Source organism: Petaurus breviceps, unplaced genomic scaffold (genome assembly GCF_028583685.1).
Source record: "Petaurus breviceps papuanus isolate PSGF00001 unplaced genomic scaffold, PetGlider_PUasm1.0 188, whole genome shotgun sequence".
In the NCBI taxonomy this organism is placed as follows: domain Eukaryota; kingdom Metazoa; phylum Chordata; class Mammalia; order Diprotodontia; family Petauridae; genus Petaurus; species Petaurus breviceps.
In genome coordinates this window covers 33569976-33591001 of record NW_027185804.1, presented here as the reverse complement: position 1 = coordinate 33591001, position 21026 = coordinate 33569976, and the positions used below count along the sequence as shown (strand labels likewise).

General features: G+C 41.4%; 1 protein-coding gene across 1 annotated transcript in view; it reads right to left on the bottom strand.

Moving 5' to 3' along the window:
• The window catches only part of HSD17B12 (hydroxysteroid 17-beta dehydrogenase 12), a 159499-nt gene that overhangs the window by 53400 nt on the left and 85073 nt on the right, over positions 1-21026 (bottom strand). Inside the window, exon 4 of the mRNA XM_069091458.1 lies at positions 5609-5716. Coding sequence (XP_068947559.1) covers positions 5609-5716 — 108 coding nt within the window. The remainder of the gene's footprint in view (positions 1-5608; positions 5717-21026) is intronic.

The window sequence follows — 21026 nt, the reverse complement described above, 5'->3', positions numbered from 1 at the left end:
CAAATTGAGGCTGAGTCAGAAGCTACACAATAGAAAATTTCCAGTATTTACTTCTAAGTTGCTATGTATTCCCCATAACAAAATTAAATGCAATTGGCTAAGCATAAACTTTGCTGGGATAAAGGTGGTGTGAAAGCAAGTGGGGGGAGAAGGAATGGGATTGGATCAGATTACACAATAGTTCACAGCTCAAGGAAAGACTCCTTCAAGCTGCTACGTTTGCAACCGTAAGCGGGTAATAAAGAAACTCCCTTCTCTGGATCTCAAATTTCTTGCAACTAGATCATTTCTAAGGCCCTCACCTTTCCCAATCCAAATTCTATGATCCTGTAAGTGGTTTTCTCCTTTAATTTTTATTGACATATTTTTTTTTATTACTTTGCTTCCCAATATATTCTTTCCCTCTCACCCACCCAGACAGCTGTCCCTTATAGCAAAGAATAAAAATGATGAGGAAAAAAACAATTCAACAAAACTAACCAGCATCCATTAAGTCCAGCAGTCTTTCTCTGTAGCGACTGGGGAAGGCCCACCTGTCCACACCCATGATTCTCTTCCTTGACAAAGAAGGAAAAGTGGCACCTCCTCCTATCTCTTTTTTGGGGGGTGGGGGTAAGTTTGGTCATTATAATCACACAATGTTCAACTATGATTCTGCTATGGATTGACAAGCAGTGTGGCAGACTGAACAGAGAGCTCCCCTCAGGCAGAACAAAGACCTGGGTTCAAGTCACTTAACATCTCAGGGGTCCAGGCAACTTGGGAAAGAACTGCAGAGATGGTGCCTGACTGTACAGACATAGTGCCTAACTGCACTTTCCTCATTGGAGAATTCCTTATCCCCCTGAAGTCACATGTGCCACATCTATACCCCAAGAACTGTGTAATTAGTGGCCCAGCCTTGTCCAATGCTATTAGCAGCCACGAGGTAAAACTAAAGAGCCTGCATGTTTTAAGTCCTTTTTTGTTTATTACTTGGGAGAGCCAAACTCAGACCAGGCTTTCACATCCTGACACACTTGCCTGAAAGGTAAGAGAGCCTAGACCCACCTTCCTAGCGAGCATGGCCCCACACTCCCCCAAATACAACTAACCCAGGTTGCCATGTGCTCCACTTGCCATGAAGCCACATCTCTAAGCAAAAGGAGGCTTCTTCAGCAGGCGGGCAAGGCATTCGGTCTGGGGGTAAACCTGATGGCAAACTCAGCTTTCACTCCTGGATCTACAAAATATAGTATAATTACTGGAACAAGCTCGTGGAAGGGCCCTCCTCACAGGCCACCTACCTCAACCCCCTCATCTGACTCAGTATCCTTCCTGTCACTTGTGACTGTCCTGGACAGGATTTGGGAAGAGTAGAGTAAAAGGCAGTGCCTGTCCCTGGCTTCTAGGAAGGGAGGGACTGGCCTCTTGGAAGACACACTGGAAAGGAGGCAAAACCAGCCCCTCAGCCTTTGCAATTTTGGGGGTGAGGGTGCAGTGGTAATGTTTTTTATCTCCAACAACACCAGGCTAGCACAGTATCTTCGTGCAATTAAAGGTTTAATATATGCTTACTGAATGGCTAAAAGCAAAACTTTCATGCAGAGGGATGTGTCTTAGGGCAAAAATCTCCTTTCTCACCCTCATCCCCTTTCCCCCACTCTCTTTTCCTTAATCCCCAGGGAAACAGAGCTGGAGCCACCCAGGCCTGCTCCTTCTTCCTCAGGCTCCAAAACCCAGACCCCCCCCCCCAGCCAGGGCTTCTAATTTCACTAAGGGATTGAGACAAGGGCTCTAAACCTAGAGACCAGGGATCATTTTCAGAGAGTCCAGGAATGTGGATGGGAAAGAATTTGCATCTTTTATCAGGACTAACTGAAAAGAAGCATTTCATTTAATTTAAATTAAAACTTATTTAAAATTCCACCTCCCCAGACTGTCAACGGGGTCCAGGACACAAACAAGGACAAGATCTCCTAAAGCAGGAGATAGAAAAGAAAGGACAACGGACCAGAGATCAGAAGACTCAGGTTCTTGGCCCATTTCTGCCTTGAGGCTATCTGTATGGCCCAGCACTTGGCAACAAGCCTTCCCCAGGCTCCTTGTCTTCATCTCTAAGCATGAAGGAGGTTGGACTAGATGATGGAAGTAACGTCAATGGTAATAATGATAATAATACCACCTGGCATTTATGTAGCACTTACAAGTTTGTAAAGCACATTCCAAGCTAAGTCATTCGATGCTTTTCAAAGGAAAACAAAAGTCCCAATAAAAGACACACAAAAAGTCTATCACTGGTATACTTCCTATTTAGTTTCCTTGATGCGAGGGGATCTTTTTCTCAATGGGAGGGATCCCACAGCCCCAGGGCCTACTCCAGGTGGTCATGCCTGGATTCTTTCTCAATGGCAGTCTCCCTTTTCAATGTATGTTACACAGTTTTCTTGCTCAGGCATGGACTGGACTCTATGCATTTTGTTCCTCAAGTCTGAGGCTTTGTAACTTTGGAAAGCTGTTACTTTAGACCTGAGATGTCACTACTGCCCTGACAGGTACGTTGTTTGGTTCAAAGGTCTTCCAATGAATATTGGCCTCTCTTAACCAAACTAGAAGATGAAAATGTTTTCTAATGCCCAGAACAAGTATGCAGAAAGAGGGCTAGATTTGGGTCTAACCTCTGCCTGTGGGCAACTTACTTCCTCCACCTTTCTGAGCATCAGCTCCCTCATCTTGTAAAATGAGAGGCCTGGACTAGATAATTGATAAGGGCACTCCCAACTCTAAAATTTGGAATTTTCTGAATGACTTTACCTTAGTAGGTCTCATCTGTAAAACTGGAGAGGCTCCCCAGCTCCGAGGACAGTTGTGAGAAAAGTGTTTTATAAAAAGCACTACGGGAGTGAGCTATTATTAATAAACTCACTTCTAACTATGCCTTCTACTCACCTGCTCTCATCTTCCTCAATGAAAAAAAGATGCCTTTATCCCTAAGATACTCTCAGCCTCACTCTCCTTTGCATTCCCTTGAAGGAAGAAGCTGAATGCCTATCTCTTCTACTTAATAATCTCAAGGACACAACTTCTTAAGCTTAAGTGTTCACGGAGGTTGTCCAGCTAGGCTGGCCTTTAAGCACAAACTCCTACAATTCCCCGTTGCTTTTCTCTGCATTGACTTACTGAAAACAATGTCACTCTCACATGCCTACACACTTTCCATTGTGACTCTAAAAATACCCATGTGCTGCATTGGTCACTCACAATCTGTTTGCCACATAGCCCAGCTCCCTCCAAGAGCCAGGCTGGGCCTTGGACAAAAGTTACATGGGCTCTTGCTGGGCCCAAGTTAAAAGTTTGTCTGGTCCTGGACTTGAGGTCAGGAAGATCTGAGTTCAAATTCTGCCAGCAAAACTTACTAGCTGTGCAACCCTGGGCAAGTCACTTCCCCTATCTGCCTTGACTTCCTCATTTGTAAAATGGGGATAAAATAGCACCTGCCCCCCCAGGGTTGCTGTAAGGATCACATGAAAGAACTTCTGTGAAACACGTTGCAAACCTTAGAACAATGCTTAAGTTTGAACTGCTATTCTTATTACCATTGTCCAGTCTTTGCTTGAAAACCTCTCAAGGGGAAGCTGACCACCCCATACATAGCCCATTCCATTCCAGCTATAGTTTGAATGGTTAATAAATTTTCCTAGAGCCTAAATATGCCTCTCTTCTCTTTTCTACCCATGTTCTTATTTCTGCCCTTTACACAACTCTTAACTATTAGAAAGTCTTTCCCTTTACATGGTCCCTCTCTCAATATATACAAGGTGTGTTACCAAGAATGTATCATTTAACTTCACTCAGGTTCTGTCCTCAATCTCCTCATCTGTAAAATGAAGATAATACCTTTATTAGACCTTTAAGTTCACTCAGGTTCTGTCCTCAACCTCATCTGTAAAACAGAGATAATACTTTCATTAGACCTGCCTCAAAGGATTATTATAAGGCAAATGGAGTGTAAGCCTCAAAGCACTGTATAAAACGTGAACTGATATTGACATGAAAGTGACTCGACAACGATGATGTCATCGTCCTCATGGTCGTCATCAACGCCGCGATCACTCCCGCCTTTCTTTTCCCTCTGTCTCCAGTCTCCAGGGGCGGAGCCAGCCTGCCCAGTAAAAAGCAGCTATTTATGACAATGGGCTGCACAGCTACTGGACGGCAACATGGCGGACTCAGGAAGCTCTGCACTCAAACGTCCCTCTGCTTATTCACACCTGAGTGACCCTCCCCTGCACCTCAGCTCCTGAATCTGTAAAATGGGGGTAACAATAACACTACCCCCCAGGGCTGTTGGGAGATTCTTCCTATACAATGCATTTTGCCAAGCTTAAAGCATCACGTAAGTATTAGCTATTCTCATTGTTATCATCTTGACCGCAAGATTAATGCTCCTGCCTCCTGAGAAGATTATTAAAGAATGAAGGCTTAGAATTAAGAAATGAAGGTTCAGTCACCCACTCCACCAGAGCCTCTCTCCTGGTTTCCTCCCTCAAGCTGAGGCTTGCTCTAAGTCTCCTGTCCCTGACCCTAGTTCACCATCACCTCTAGAAGGGGGTTGAGGGCAACTGAGAGAGGAACGGCTTCACTGCCTGGGTCCATCTGGTTGCTGCCAATGAAGGAGGAAAAGAAAAGTCAGGGAATTCTGCAGAAGGCAAATTTTTCATCAGGTATTCAGCATCTAGCCAATGGCTATTACACTTGTACCAGATTTAGGCTAATAAAAAGCTAAAGGTTTGACGCTGTCAAGAACTGCAGGTCATAAATGCTTTAAAGTAAAACATGGAGGCCAGAACGCACATGGGAGCCCTCTGGTGCTCATACAGTAGGAACAGTGGTACAGACGGGGATTAGGCAGGAGGCAGAAGGGGCAAGGGGACTTCTCAGGGTCAGGGTGAAGAGCAGAACCTACCAAAGACTCCAAGATAAGCCTTCTGTTTGACTTCTAAAAACAGAATGAGCACTGCGTGTGCTAAGGCACCAGGGCCTCGCCTTAACTGTCAGAAAACTGCACGTTAACCCTCTGGAGGCCGTTAAAGAAGAGAATGTACTCATCACAAAGCCCAGGACATTTCAGACTTTGCCGCAAGAATGCTCCAAAAGCAGGAGCACTTCCTGTACCAGCCCTTCCTGCACTCTTTTGTGTTGCTTTTTAACTGGAAGGCCTGGAGTGTGAGGGAATCGCCCCACAGAGCTCGTCTTTCCCTAACAGCTTCAGGAATACATGCTTTGTCTAATGAGGGGAGATATTAAGGCATTAAACTGGAACTAGGAACCTAATTCTTTTTAAACAGAATGAAAATAAATTAATAATAGGGAAAACAATCAAGATGGCAGAAAAGCAAGTTTCCTAAGGCCACAGGTCTATATTCAAAAGCAGGTTCATATATGGACAACATTTAAAATTCATAATAACTTCATCTAGTGTGTTTATGAGCTTGCTACTCCACTTACAAGCATATAGACAACAGTAGTTAGTGTTTTAGAAGCCGGTTCTGTACTAATAAATACAACACAAGTAGGAGGGAAGTTCCCATGATAGCCTGAATCCAAGAAACATGCCAAAGATACAGACCTAAAACTCCAATCTGGAGGCCTGCCAGGTCTGCCTGGATCTTCTTATAGATGTCAACTGATCCAAAGTCAACAGCAATCGTCTTGGTCTCCACTTTGAATTTTTCTCCTAAGAAGGAACAAAGAGAGAGTGATGTTTTTAAAATGTATGTATGAAATAGAATTCCAATTCAATGATACTTTTTTATTCTTTCAAAATTTTCAAAGTGGACATGAATACTACTCCACCCCTAGGCTGTACCTTCATTTAGTCCATCACAAAGCCCCTCTTCTCAAATGGAGATTAGTTTCCAATCATAAGTAAAGTACATTCATTTGTTCAATCACAGAGCACAAAAAGGTCAAAAGTTCCCCACCCCTGGATCACAAGTGAATCTACCCCAAAGTTACAACAAGCTTAAGCACAGCATTTAATATCCAAATGGAGGTCTTTTCTTCATCTTGACATGAGGCAAGTTCTCAGCAATCTTTGTTCCTGGGGAGACAAAGCTTAGCAAGACCACAAGATACATTGCCAGTCTCTTCATTAATTCATTCTCTGTCTGCAGAACAGTCTCTGGAGCTCTGAACCAACAGCAAGGTTCCAGGACCTCTGCAAAAACAGGACTGTCCTTCACCAGTGGACAAATCTGGCAAAACAACATCAAAACAGACAGACAAAGTACCAGCATAACAGCCATGTCTCCTCAGTCCTTGGCAGCTCTGGGTGGCAGCTCTCAAAAGTCCTGGGCAATTCAAAGTGGCCTTCAGCAACCCTCTCTGTCTCCCTCTGCCTCCAAAAAGTTCTTCTGCCTCTCTCTTTTCTTGTGTCTCTCTAAATCTACATCACCAGCTCCTCCCAGTTCAGCCCTCTCTTTTCACGTCAACAAGTCCATCCCACAAGTGGGATTAACAAGCTCTGGGTTTTAACACAATCAAACCAAAAACCAAGCCAATACAGGGGAATCTTTAAATTACATCACTATTACAACATGGTTCTTGGAATATGACCCCACAGCCTGTACTCCTTGAGACCCTGACCAAGGCACTGAACCCTGCTGTAAGCGTCAGCCTCCACTGTCAGACGAACACCTCAGACTCAAGGACATCGAACCCTTTTCTCTTCCAGCTCAAACCCTGTGATCCCATGATTTTCAGGGCTGGAGGGATAGCCTAGCAGAAAACATAAAACAAGGGACTAATGCTGGGCTGAATTTTCACCAGCAGCATGAATCTACTCTTGTTTTTCAATAACGTCCGACTTTTGGTGACCCCATTTAGGGTTTTCTTGGCAAAGATACTGAGTGGTTGCATTTCCTTTTCCATTTCATTTTACAGATAAGGAACTGAAGCAAATAGGGGTTAAGTGATTTACCCAACATCACACAGCTAGTAAGTCTGAGGCTGGATCGGAACTCAGGTCCTCCTGGCTCCAGCTGCCCTGCATGAATCTAAATAACACACAATCAAGTATGCCTTTGTAAAATGATGATGGTGACATCAACTTGCAGATCTTTAGATAAACTGCATGACATAATAAAAAGAAAAATACAATTCACATCTAAATACGTCTGAAATCCTACTTGGTTTGAGGATTTTAATGAAAATGGAAGATCTCACAATTTCAGTGAAAAATTATCCAGTGGTTGGTGAGGGCATGTGGATGATTCCCATGCACAGATATTTACAGTCAATCTAAGATGGTAACACAAGATCATGACTTTAATCTAGACCCTGAAGTCTGGCTAAGAGTTAGCAGTCACTGTTACCAATGACCTCCAGGGAGCTTTAGAGAAACCCCTCAGTGAAGACAGTCATTAACTCGGCAGAGAAAGTACCTCCAAAGCAATGATCTACTTAACAAGAGGTCCCAAAGCTCCTCGCGAGGACTGAAGGGTGCCCAATCAACAATCAGCAAGCATTTATGAAGCACTCAGGTACGGAGTTGAGAGTTCAGGATGCAAAGAAAAGCCCAGACCTTTTCCCAGAGGAATGAGTGGTAAGAGTTACTAAAACAGATGAGAAAAGCATTCCTTTAAGCAAACTACTCACAATGACTGCATACTGGTAAGCTATATTTAATGAAAGCTAACAGACTGGTATCTGGCTATACTTTACATAATATGAATAAATCCCTGCTTCCTTAAAAAAAAAGGGGAAGAATGGGGGAGACATAAATGGCAACTCTTTTCACAAGATGCCATGTTAATCCACATGGAAAGAAGCAACTCTTATTGAAAAGTATTCCTGCCTTAAAGCTAAAGCTGAGTCATGAGAGAAGTGGATCTCAGTTAGAATCAAGAACAAGAGGGGTGGCTAGGTGGCACAGTGAGCTCCAGCCCTGGAGTCAGGAGGACCTGAGTTCAAATGTGACCTCAGACACTTGATACACTTACTAGCCTTATGACTTTGGGCAAGTCACTTAACCCTAATTGCCCTCCAAAAAAAAGCAAAACAAAAAACAAAAAAAAGAATTAAAGAAATGATCCTGGAAAGAATTTTGCAAAGACCTTGAATCAGTTTAAGTAGGAAAAATAACTGATCCAAAAAATACTTTGCCTTGGCTTGAAGATTTAATTACTGCCTTAATACAAATGGTCTATTCCTTCTCATAAACTAGAAGCCTAGAAAACATGAGGACAACATATTTTTTTTAAGTTGGGGGTGTAGAGGAAAATGTTGGGACTGGGTCTTTGAGTATCTTTTGCTCCAAATCACGCAAGTCACACCAAGTCTCAAAAGTTGGAAGGGACTCACCTACCCAGCAAAACTGAGTATCATGTTTCAGGGGAAAATATGGTCATTCAGTGGAATAGAGGACTTTCAAGCATTTTTGATGAAAAAAACAGAGTTGAATAGAAAATTTGACATTCAGATACAGGAAGCAAGAGAAGCATGAGAAGGTAAACAGGGAAAAGAAATCATAAGGAACTTATCAAAGTTGAACTATTAACATTCCTACATGGAAAAACAATAATTGTAACGTATGAAACTTTTCTCAGTATGAAAATAGTTGAAGGGAATAGAAATATATATATATGTCTATATATGAGGGTATATGGGCATATGAATACATATGTGAATGTGTGTATATTTGTTTATAGGTATACATAGATAGAGGGCACAGGACCAATTTAACAGGAAGGGATGATACTTAAAAGGTGAAATTAAGATGTGAGAGAGGAATATAATGAGAGGAGATGAGGAGAGACAGAATGGGGTAAACTATCTCATATGGAAGAGGCAAGGGAAAATGGTTACAACAGAGGGGAAGAATAGGAAGGAAAAAGGGAATGGGTCAACCTTATTCCCATTGAATTTGGCTTGAGGAGGGAATGAAATACACACTAAATAGGGTATCTCACCCTCCAGGAGAGTAGGGGGGAAAAGGGATGAGAGGGGGGATGATGGAAGGGATGGCAGGCTGGGAGGGAGGGAAGTTGGAAGCACCCACTTTTGAAAAGGGATGGGATCAAGGTAGAGAATAGAACAAGTGGGAGGTAGGATAGGAGGGAGGGAAATATAGTCAGCCTTTTATAATATATCTGCTATGTTATTGTTTTGCATTAGCCACACATGTACAACCTATACTGAACTGTTTATCTTCCCAGTAAGGGTGGGTGACAAGGGAGGAAGGGAATGAATCTGGAATTCAAAGTTTTAAAATCAAATACTCAAATATATATATATTATTATTAATACTATTTTACATGTAATTGGGAAATAAGATATACAGGCACTGAGGCATAGAGATCCACTGGAAAAGTCGAAAGGGGTATGGGAGAAAATATGGGAGAGAACAGATTGGAGGAGGGGATATCCTGTGGGACCGCTATTTTGGGGCAGTGGGTAGGGGAAAAACGGGGAGAAAATTTGTAATTCAAAATCTGGCAGAAATGAATGATGTAAATCAGAAGTTAATAAAACATTTGGAAAAAAATAAAAAATAAAAACCTTAAAAAAAAAAGAGTTGGAAGGGACGGCCAAGGTCATCCAAAATGGCCTCCAGAATTCACTAGCAGTAAAGGGACTGTGCTTATTTTGTCCACAGTCTCCCAAGGAAAAGTAATGAGGAAAGATTGAAGGATACCTTTTATTAAACATAAAGCTTTTGAGTCAGGAAGAAAATAATAAAACAATCTTCATAATGGTTTCAAGAAAAGCAAAGTATCTTCCCAGGCAAAGCTGCTAGGCTGACATTTAATATGAATAAATTTCTCCCTAGTAATAATAACTATGTACTAACCAAGGAAGCAAATACATACTTTTATAACCTACTATATTTGGTGGACATACTTATATTTTCAAGACTTATTTATATAAAATGTAATCAAAGAACTAAGAATGTTATTGAATCTTGAAGCCCCAAAGAAGCCTCTCTATTGGTTCTTCTATCAAAAGGAACATAATAGCTTCTGGAAGAAAGTAGCATGGCCTGTATCTGAATGATAATGGGGATTCTAAACTCTCTATGTTCTACAAGCTTTCCTTTGTCTGGTTTTATAGTTTGCAAAGTGCTTTCTTCATAGCAACACTATGGAATAGAATATAACTATTATTTTCATTACCTTGATTTTACAGATTAGGAAACTGAGGCTCTGGAGAGGTAAAGTGATTTGTCTAGGATCACACAACTACCAAACAGCTACTTGGGACACAGAATCAGGTCTCGGGACAGCCATTAACCTTTCACTGGTATTCGGGAGATCAGTGATTGGGAGACTCATAAAGGGAGCAGGAATGATCTGTCTATAGAATCCTATATAGCACCCTGCAAGCTATCACACAAACAGGTACTCAATATTTCTGAAGACATCTTCATCTTTAAAAACGAGTGAACCATCTATTGCCTGAAGCAGAATGGTCTGGCATTCTACCACTTACCATGTCACCTGTGTATTAAAATGAGATTCATACACTAATCTTGGCTCTATCCGTGACACTGTGGGACCCTGGATAAACCATTTCTCTCTGGGTCTCAGTTTTCTGTAAAAGTAGGGTAAGCAGACTAAGATTACCTCCAGAATTATTTTCAGCTTTAACTATCATCACAAATTGCTCCAAAAAGCAATGGGTGCTATCTTCTCCTCTTCTCATACCAAGTCTACTTGGACCCAATTTTATAAAAGCAGATCTAGGCTGGGCATATGCCCAGAAGGCAAAAGACAGAGGGAAAAAAAAAATCACCATGTGTGGGGTCACCAAAATATTCACTTCTGTGGTAGCACAGGTCTGGAAACAAAGTAGATGCCCATCAAATGTGGGATGGCTAAACAAATTATGATATATGAATGTAACAGATCAATGGATATGAAGAATTTATAGACGTATAGGATGACTTATATGAATTAATGCAGAATGAAATAATTAAAACCAGGAAAATAATGTGCCCAATGATCACAACAATGTGGCAAAAACCCTCAGGAAACTGAATGCTGTGTAACCATAATGGCCACCCCCGGGCATTAGGGAAGGGATGAGAGAATGCATACCACCCTCTCTTTTGGCACAGTGGGAGAGGAGGTTATGAGCGTGAAGTACTGCATCCACTGGAAGATGTGTTTGTTACTTTGGGTAACAAAGTATTCCCCTCTCTTTCATTTTTTATGACAAAAAATTCAGTTGTTGTTGTTAAGTCTGACTCTTCATGACCCCATTCGGCATTTTCTTGGCAAAGACAATGGTTTGATTTTTCCTTCTCCAGCTCTTTTTTTTTACAGATGAGGAAACTGAGGCAAACGTGGTTAAATGACATGCTCAAGGTCACACAGCTAGTGTCTAAGGTCAGATGTGAAGGAAAATGAGACTTGTTGGCTCCAGGCCTGGCACTCTATTTACTGCACCATCTAGCTGCACCATGATAAAGAATACCCCACCTCTAATCTTGACTTTCCAACTGCCTTTTATACATCTCAAATTGATGTATAAAATGTAGACATCTTAACTCAAAATTTAACTCCTCATCTTTCTCCCCAAACCTTCCCTGCTTTCTAACTTCCCCATTACTGTTAGGCTACCACCATTCTCCCAAGACATCCAGGCACCCAACCTAGGCTAGGTGTCAACCTTGGACCCATCTCCCTCTCCTTCCCCACATCTGTCAAATTAGTGATCAAACCTTGTCCTTTCCATCTTTGTTACATCTCTTCAATACACCTCCCTCCTTCCTCTGCCATTGCCATCACTGCTGCAAACCCTTATCCTCTCATAACTGGACCACCACAATAACATGCTGTTGGTCAGCCAGGCACAAGTCACCCCCTAATTCAGCTGTCAAACTGATCTTTCTAAAACACAGGTCTGATAGTATAATGGCTTTATCCAATAAACTCCAGTGGCCGCTAAAAAAACATTCCATCCTCTGTTTGACATTCCAAGTCCTCCATCCCCCTGCCCTGGTTCCTTTGCACCTTTCCAGTTCTCTTCCACCTTACTCCTTCCCCATCCATGCATTGGGCTCCAATGGCAATGGCCTCCTTGAAGCTACTCCATCACCTCACACCAGGTGTTTTTCCTGGCTGTGCCCCAGGCCTGGCATATTCTCCTTCATCTCCCCCTCCTGGCATCCCTGGCCTCCTTCAAGACACTGCTAAAGTCCCACCTTCTGCAGAAACCTGTCCTAGCCCTCCTTCATCTCAGTGCCTTCCCTCTGAGACGCTGCCCAGTTTATCCTGCATGTACAGCTGCTTTGCATGTCTTCTCCCCCATTACACAGTGAGCTCCTTGAGAGCAGAGACTAGTTTTTGCCTTTCTTTGTGTCTCCAGCATTTCTCATAGCACCCAGCACACAGTAGGGCTTAATAATAAATGCTAGCTAACTGACTGACAAGCAATGGCTTGCTAGGTAGGTGAGAGGAGAGAGGTATATAAGAAATGAAGGTAACAGAAAATCAAAGATATTGATAAAAATGAATTTAAGAAAACTTTAAAAGCAGATCTAAGAGAGGTTTCTGGACTGGCATTTCCTAAAATGGCATTTATAATATAGAACTCCATGTACTGACAGCAGAGAGTAGGACAGCCAAATAAACAAAGTACCAAGTTTGCGCAGAGAAGGGCCACTAGTCTGAATAGTCTGCTTAACAGTCACTTCCACTTCTCGTCTGTGTTTGTTTTTGTGTGAAGGGGGAATTCCCAAAGAAAGCTGCCCACGCTGCGTTGTGCTGTCAGCTGCCAAAGGGCTTAGGCCTAGCAGACAGACACTGATAGCGTGGGCAGGGATGGACAGATGGATAGATAGATGGACGAATGAGTAAGTTAGTACTTACTATGTGCAAAGCACTTGGGATACAAAGAGAAAACCAAGCCAATCCCTGCTCTTGATGAGTTCACATTTTAACAGAGAAACAATGCATATAGAATACTCAGCCCCAAGTCAGTCTGAAAGAGCCAGCACTCTTTCCAATGGCAAATCAGGTGGTAATGCATCTTCTGTGGTGGCATTTCCACTGTTAAGTCATTTGATGATGCTGAGAACTTTTATATCAAAGCCCCTGATGGCGGTGGCTTGACCTGGTCCACCCCTCCAGCTTGTCAGGCTGCTTCAGCTAGGCTACCTTGTCCTTCCCAGTGGCTGGAGTTGATGTTGCTAATGGCAGAGATGCAGAATGCCCTGATTCTGACACTGTCACCAAGTCAGTGGCAGGTACATATGTCTATGACCATGCTTTCTGAGGTCACAGGGCCCTGACAGTAACATTCTAGGACTCTAACCTTAACCCCTTCTGACAGTCTTGCTGCCTTAGTACAGCTCACCTGTTTCTCAGTCTGACAGATATAATCGATACCTACAGGGCTAATACAGCTCTGATGTAGGGACAAACCACCCTCCCACAGCAGACAATCAGCTAGGAATAGAAGCAGTGTTCCAGCACTGGTAACTCAGGACAAGTCGAGAATTAGGTGAGATAAAACTGTCCCTTCACTTTTTCTGCCCACTTTGAACACTAAAAAGCACATCCCTACAATTTATGCTCAGGGGGAAAAAAATCTAAACGTTATTTATAACCACAGATCTACAGCACAATTGATCATCACTGGCCTCAAGCCACTACCAGCCCCCGGGCGTAGGTTGACCCACTCCAGTTCTGTGGCTATTTTTAACTCAGAGACTACTGAACTGTGTCAAACAAGGTCTGGAGTGAAAAGCAAAAAATGGTCTTGAGGTTCTGGGCTCCCAAAGAATAACCCAAACCTGCCAACTTCTTCTATATTCAAGCTCAGACTAGAAGAATATTCATGAATAGGCTCTAAGTGACCTTTGGTTTCAATGTTCTCTCACTTCCATTTCTTAGGATCCCATTTCCAGCTCAAGTCTGCCCTTCTACCTGAAGCCTTCCCTGATCCCCCCACTGCTCCCATCCTCCAGCCCCAAATTATATGTATCCTGCCTCCTGCAAGAGAATTTCAGCAACATGAGTGCAAGGACCATTTCATTGTCTCCCTAACTTCAGCACCTAGGACAGAATAGGCACTTAGGAAATTCTGACTAATTAAATGAACACAATTCCAGACTTCTTCTTTTACTACCCATAATGTTCATTTTCCTAAACAAGGAGTAATTTGTTTTGAGGCAGTATAGTTTCAGAGACCATGAAAAAAGGAAGAAGCTGGGCTTTTTTTCATTTGCAGCAGCCAGAAATATTAAGTCTAGTCAATATGTATGAAAGCAGACTGGGTTCTGAATTCTACTGGATCCTCACAATCTTAAAAAAAAAAAAATCCAGAAACAGTACAGAAGAATTCCCTCTTGTCTTCCCATTCCTATCCCCCTCCAAAGCCCAAATCTTTCTTTTCTTTTTTTTTGGGGAGGGGTGGGTGGGGGGGATGAGCATCACATACTAACTACCCATAAGTGTTTTGAAATGTTAAATAATTGATTGGGAGGATGCTTGAATTTTTATGTAAAACATTACAGGTCATGCCATCATCTTTTCAATATTTCACTTTTTATATTTTTGCCCTAACAAATAAGACTATACACTCTTTGTAAGATCTTATTACATTAGATAGTTGGATGTTATCTTAATGCATTATTGGGTACTTTTAAAACCTAGCAAAAATTTCATAAACTGAGATTTAGCTCAATTCTCCAGTCTGCAGTTCAGGGGGTGAGATTTTTATACTCTAGAGGGGGGAAAAAAACCTTTTCATGTCCCCACTGAAAACCAAGGCTCCTTAGGTTTTATCTTTGTGCATGATCTTTTTCTTGTAGAAGGGGCATACAAATTAACTACAGTGGACTTTGGTTATTAATCCTTTACCAATGTTATTGTGAAATAAAAATGACAGTGGCAAAGGCTTATGCTCTGGGTGCTTAGCGTAACCCACCCACAATTCAGCACTTCATATTTCTCAGATGGACACATGTGCACGCAGCTACTCACTCTGATGTACTGTTGCTCTGATAGGCCTAGGTTCCCAGAAATGGCCCACAACCACAAAGTTACACTCCACTTTCCTTAAGAGTCCTATGGGTTTATGAGAGAATATTATTATTATGCTGTGATGAGAGAATATATTCCCCCCCTCCCCATTCCCTTTTCTCTGAAGGTACATCACTGTCATGACTGGCACAGAATACGCAGCCCCCTGCTCATGCATTTCTCAGAGGCTTGGCTGTGCGCATCAGCACTTTCCTGGTTGGTCTGTGGCTCCCTGACAAGGCATGTTTGCTCCAAGTGAATGTGCCCATTTCGGATTTCCCCATGCCACCATTTCATCATGGACCCACTGTCCAAAGTGATCAATGTCCACCTTGCACTGTTTTGGAGCATGCTTTGATATGTCTGGGGATTCTTTTGCTTATATTACTTGTTGTTGTGCTTCAGTTCATCACATACCAAGAAGCTTGAGAACCCAATTTGCATCACTTCTCTCCTCACAAAGGAACACCCTCTGTCATGGCAATGGGAATTTGAAGATATCCCCTGCCCCTGAACAGACCTGGGCAGGGGAAGGGGGGGGGGCGGGTCTGAAGACCTCCCCTGCTGTGAAGATATATTCTGCCTCCTGCTAGGCTGAATGTGGTCATATGGAGCCTGTGGTGGGAAGAGTTTGCTGAAGGGAAGCAGAGTCCACAGGAAGCTGGTCAGAGCTAGCGAGACAGTGGGGGACAGAGGATGCTCATCAAGGAGATAAGAGAAGCTTGTAAGTAAATATTGATCTTGAATTGGTTTGTGGGAAGGCTGAAGGATGCTGTGGCTCTCAGTGTTACTATGGCTTCTGAATATCTTTGGTACTATGATGGAATCAGCTTACTGGTTTTGGGATTGGGTTTTCTGGTGTCTAAATAAATGCTTCAGTTCTGTCCTCTACCTGGAGAGTATGGCATATTTTGTGATCGAACATCATGCGATCACATAGGCCACGGTCTTTGTAGTAATTGTGGGTGCTGTAAATATTGCATTGGCGTTACACCCCCCTCCAAAAAAAAGCCTCCATTTTGTTCTACTGTCAGTAATATTCTGCCACCATTGTTGTTGTTCAGTTATATCCAATTCTTCATGATCTCATGGTTCTTGGATCTGCTTTGTTAAAGGAAAGCAACTCAAAATGGGTTAACAAGCTTACTTTAATCAGTCAGACATATATCATTTACCTTGTTCAGGAGAAAAGGTCAGCACCCTGAACCTCAAAGTATACAGGCATAATTATCAAGACAGAAACACCAAGTAGACAGATTTCCAAACTGTCCAACCATTACATCCATACCCAGTCAACATCTGGGTTTCCACATTCTGGGTTTTTCAAAGCCGGGGGACTCTCAACAACGGCTTCCCAGAATTCAGATCAAATCACAGAATACTTCTCAAAGTGAGTCCCCAAACAAAGCTACACATCAGGGCTTATATAGCCTTCTCCTGGCTCAGAGAATGTAACAACCTTATTGACTCAAGAAGTATCTACTGAAAAACAAGCCTCCCACCCCAGGCTTCAGGTGCACATTAGCCTAGGGGCAGGGAAGATCTTCAAAATTTACATTCTTATTACACCAGGGCATGCCAACACTATCTATAGGTTTTCTAGGAAATGTCACTGGAGTGGTTTGCCGTTTCCTTCTCCAATGGATTAAAGTAAACAGAGGTTAAGTGACTTGCCCAGGGTCACATAGTAAGTGTCTGAGGCCAGAGATGAACTCAGGTATTCCTGACTCCAGGCCCGTGCTCTATCCACTTAGCCACCCAGCTACCTCCAGATCCCGACACTACCACCCAAGAAATCAGGGATTTTGGACTATGTCCTTCTGGTGTCAACATTTTCTCTTTGACTTCTCTCTGAAGCCTTTAAAGTCATTAGTCTGTCATGAATTTTCAACACAACATATTTGCCATAACCTATGGGAAATATACTGTTTTACCATAGAATAAAGCAGTCCCTGGTTAATTTTGTCTGTATGATCATACTATTTAAAAAATTAGAAAAAAAGATCATATGACTGTCACAGCTATGAGCAGGAGATATATTTCTAACCAAAACAAGAAACAAAAGGCAATTATCAAAGAGAAAACTGATAACTTTGACTATATAAAACTGAAAAGCTTCTACACAGACAAAATTAATATACCTAGCATAAGAAGGGAAGCAGTAAAATGGAAAAAGTTTTTGGTATCAAATGTCTCTGATAAGAGCTTAGTAGCCAAGATTTATAAACAACTAATAAGTATATGTAAGACTAATAGCCACACCCCAATAGATAAGTGGTCAAAGAATACTAAGAATTCTTAAAAGAAGAATTACAAAGTGTTAACAATAACATGAAAGAATACTCCAAATCACATAAAAGAAATGTAAGTTAAAACAACCCTGGGCTGTCAAAGATAACAAAAAATGACAATTAGTCAATGTTGGAAGCATATAGTATGATGGACTAATACATTGTTGGGGGAGTTGTGAATTGGTATAACCATTTTTCAAAGAATTTTGGAATTCTTCAAATAAAGTGACTAAAATATCCATCTCCCTTTACCCAGAGACAACATTAATGGGCTAATAACCCAAGAAAACTATTGATAAAAAAGAAAGTTCCCATACACACAAAAATATTTATAGCAGCAAAGAACATTGTGTATATAATAGATAAATTGTGTATATAAACTCACTAGAATATTACTGTGCTTTAAGAAATTATGTGTGTGATGAACACAGAGAAGTGTGGAAAGATCTAAAGGAACTGATGAGGAGTAAAGACAGCAGAGGCAAGAAAACAGTATATACAATGAGTACAACAATGGAAATGGAAAGAACTACACACACAAATCAAAAGAGAATGTAGCAAAATTATAAAGATCAAGCAAGATATAAATGAAGAAAACTTCCCCAACTCACTCTTTGGCTTCTGTCTCAAAGTTCGGCACTCTTTTCACTACATTACAATGCCCTTCATTTAGTTAACAATAATTTTGTTTGTCATCTTAGACTTTATAAAAGATTTGTTGGGGAGATGATCTGACTATCCCAAGACTTTGAACAAAATGAAAAAGTAGGCTTTGACTCAAACTACTTTGCCCCGATAAGATTCTTATCTTAATTCTTCAGTTTTATTTCTTGTATTTCTAGGTGTCTCTAAGTATTATCCTAGATGTTCAACATTCTTGGGTAAAGGCAAAATGAGTCACAAAGATATAATGGGGTAGGGGGAAAGGGGAAAGAGAGGAAGACACTGTCCACAAGATTTAACATCATCCATGTAAGTCCAGGGCTTGATACACCCATAGGTCACATTGGAAAATATCTGCCTTCTTCACTCAGGGAATTAGGCAACGGGGTACCACCCACAGATACAACTCTGAAAAGTCATTTGGATATAATGAATAACATAGAAGCCCATTCTTAAAGACTAGTAGGGCAGTTTCTGGGAGAGATTTCTATTCTCTACTAGAAATGGTGGTGGTGCCATCCCAAACATAGCTCAAGGAAAAAGCCTAGTCCAGCATCCATTCTGTAATTCCTTCCTTCCTTGAACCTCTTAGGTCACTTAGCTTGACAGATCCTGTTCCTTCAGTCTCTCCTGAAAGTTCTTTCTCCTGATAGTTTGTTCTTGTTCTCAATCTCTCTTCTCTCTCTCTCTCTCTCTCTCTCTCTCAGAATCCCTTCAACTCAGCTATCACCTCCTAAAAAAAGCCTTTTCTAATTCTCATAATTGTTAGTATACTCTGCTTCCCCAAATTATCTTCTATTTACTAATAGGTTTACATACCCAGTAGAATATAAGTTCCTTTTAGAACAGTTTTTTGTTCTTTTTAAAAATTTTATTCCTAATACCTTACATATAACAGGCCTTTAATAAAAGTCTGTTGAATTTAATGGGTAAGCAAAATTTAGATTTAGAATGTGAATGAATCATAACACTTCCAGGCCTGAGCACTAGTTTACAAGGGAAGTGTTTAATAAATATTTACTAAATAAATGTTGAAGAATTAAAGGGACTGTGGCATGAGTGTTAATTAGGTAGCACTGCATAAGAGGGACAGACAATATCTGTACCAGCAAAAGGCAGGGACCGCCTGCATAAAACATTATCACCCACTTCACACCATCCTTCTGCCAACATTTTCAAGGAAGTTTCAAGGAAGTTCACCTTTTCTCTGTAAGACAGAGAAACATGCAAGGCAGCACAATTCTTTTCCAAATGTCAGAGATAGCCTCACGATGTACTGCAACATTCACTGGGATTTGCACTTCCATGGTAACTGAAGATAATTATCTAGCTGTATCAAGGAAAGAACAGGCACTGGCCACTGATCCACCCAGGAAGGCAGGGCAGGTTGGGAACGGAGAGGACTCTTGGTCTGTTACATGGTCCAGACCACAAAACAGGAAGCGTCAGTTGGAACCCATATTTGTGGTGTGACCTTCAGCAAGTTGCTTCATCTCTGAGCCTTGGTTTTCTCATCTGTAAAATGCAGGCAATGCCAAACACACTGGGAAATGAGGAAAAGTAGTCTGGAAACCATAAAGGGCCGTAACAATGAGCTGATTATTTTTCCAATGTCTACCTCCTGCTTAAGGTAATTTCACACGTTAAGATATCAGGTGATCAAGGGAGTAAAATTAGCAGATATAAAACTCCACTTCCTGATTCTGAAGAGCAATCTACTTTTCCAGACCTAGAAAGGCCCTCAAACATGCTGTCCACACAAATTACCCAAATTCCAGAGTTTTAAAAATATGAACTGTTGTGGAAAATAAATGTCTCAAATTGGTTTGAAAACAAGTATTTAGCATACCCTCAATTCATAGGATGTAAGAGCTGGAAGCAATGTTTGAAATCCAACTAATTCAATCCCTTCATTTATTTCACAGAAGAGGAAGTGACAGTGAATTGACCCAAAACACACAAAAAAGTGTCACAAATAAAACCAGAACCCAGGCATCCTGATGTCTGACCTAGTGCTCATACTATTAGTACATCAGGTTGATAGTTTTATTTAAAAAGGACTAAAGGAAACATTAAAGCTATTTCACAACCCATAATACTCTTCCCTAATTTAAAGTTAAAAAAAGTCCTCATAAAAATGTGTTAGACCGAGCTACCCATAAAATGGAATTTACGATGCAGACCTTCGTGATAAACACATCTTGGGTTCACAAGGTTCAACAGGGATGCAGAAAAATATCCTTAAACGATGTGTATACAGAACAATTGCTTGTCTAGAAAAGCCCCCTCAGCATATTCATAGTGACATAACCCGTCAAGCAGTCAAGAGAGAGGACAGCAAACATAACAGATATTAACTATTAGAAGACCTATTTTGTGCTGGTACTTAATGATCTGTATTTACTCCTACCATGGAGTGAGGAAAAAAAATAAATAGGGCAGGATGAAGAACAGAAGCATTACAGTAGCTGCTAAGTGTCAGAATATGGAAATAAAGGAGGACTTTGTGGTGCTGTGGGCAGAACAGGGGCTAAGGGAAGAGGAAGATGAGGGTTCTGGTACCAGTTCTGGTACCGGTTCTGCCAACTAATGAGAACAAAGCAAGGTAAACAAGTGACTTGGAGCTCATTTTCCTAATAACACAAAAAGCATTTGGACAAGACTGATCCCTTCTCTCATTAATATTCCATTTTCTAAGGTCCCTCCCAGTTCTAACATTCTATATAAAATGTTCTAAGGTTCCTTCCACCTAATAGGCTATGTTCTAAGACCCCTACCAGCTTAAACATTGCACATTTTACATTTTAAGATCTCTCTCAGATCCAACACATTACATTCTATGTTTTAAGGTGCCACCTAGCTCTAATATTCATGATTCCATAAATGAATGGATGGACAGATGAATAAAAAAAGCATTTATTAAGCACTTACTATGTATCAGGCACCGTGCTAAATGTTGTGGTCATAAATATAAAAAGCAATGTTGTTGTTACAGGGCTAACATACTAAAAGGAGAAGACAACACATGTACTGGAAGAGAGGCCAGGAAGGAGCAGTTTTA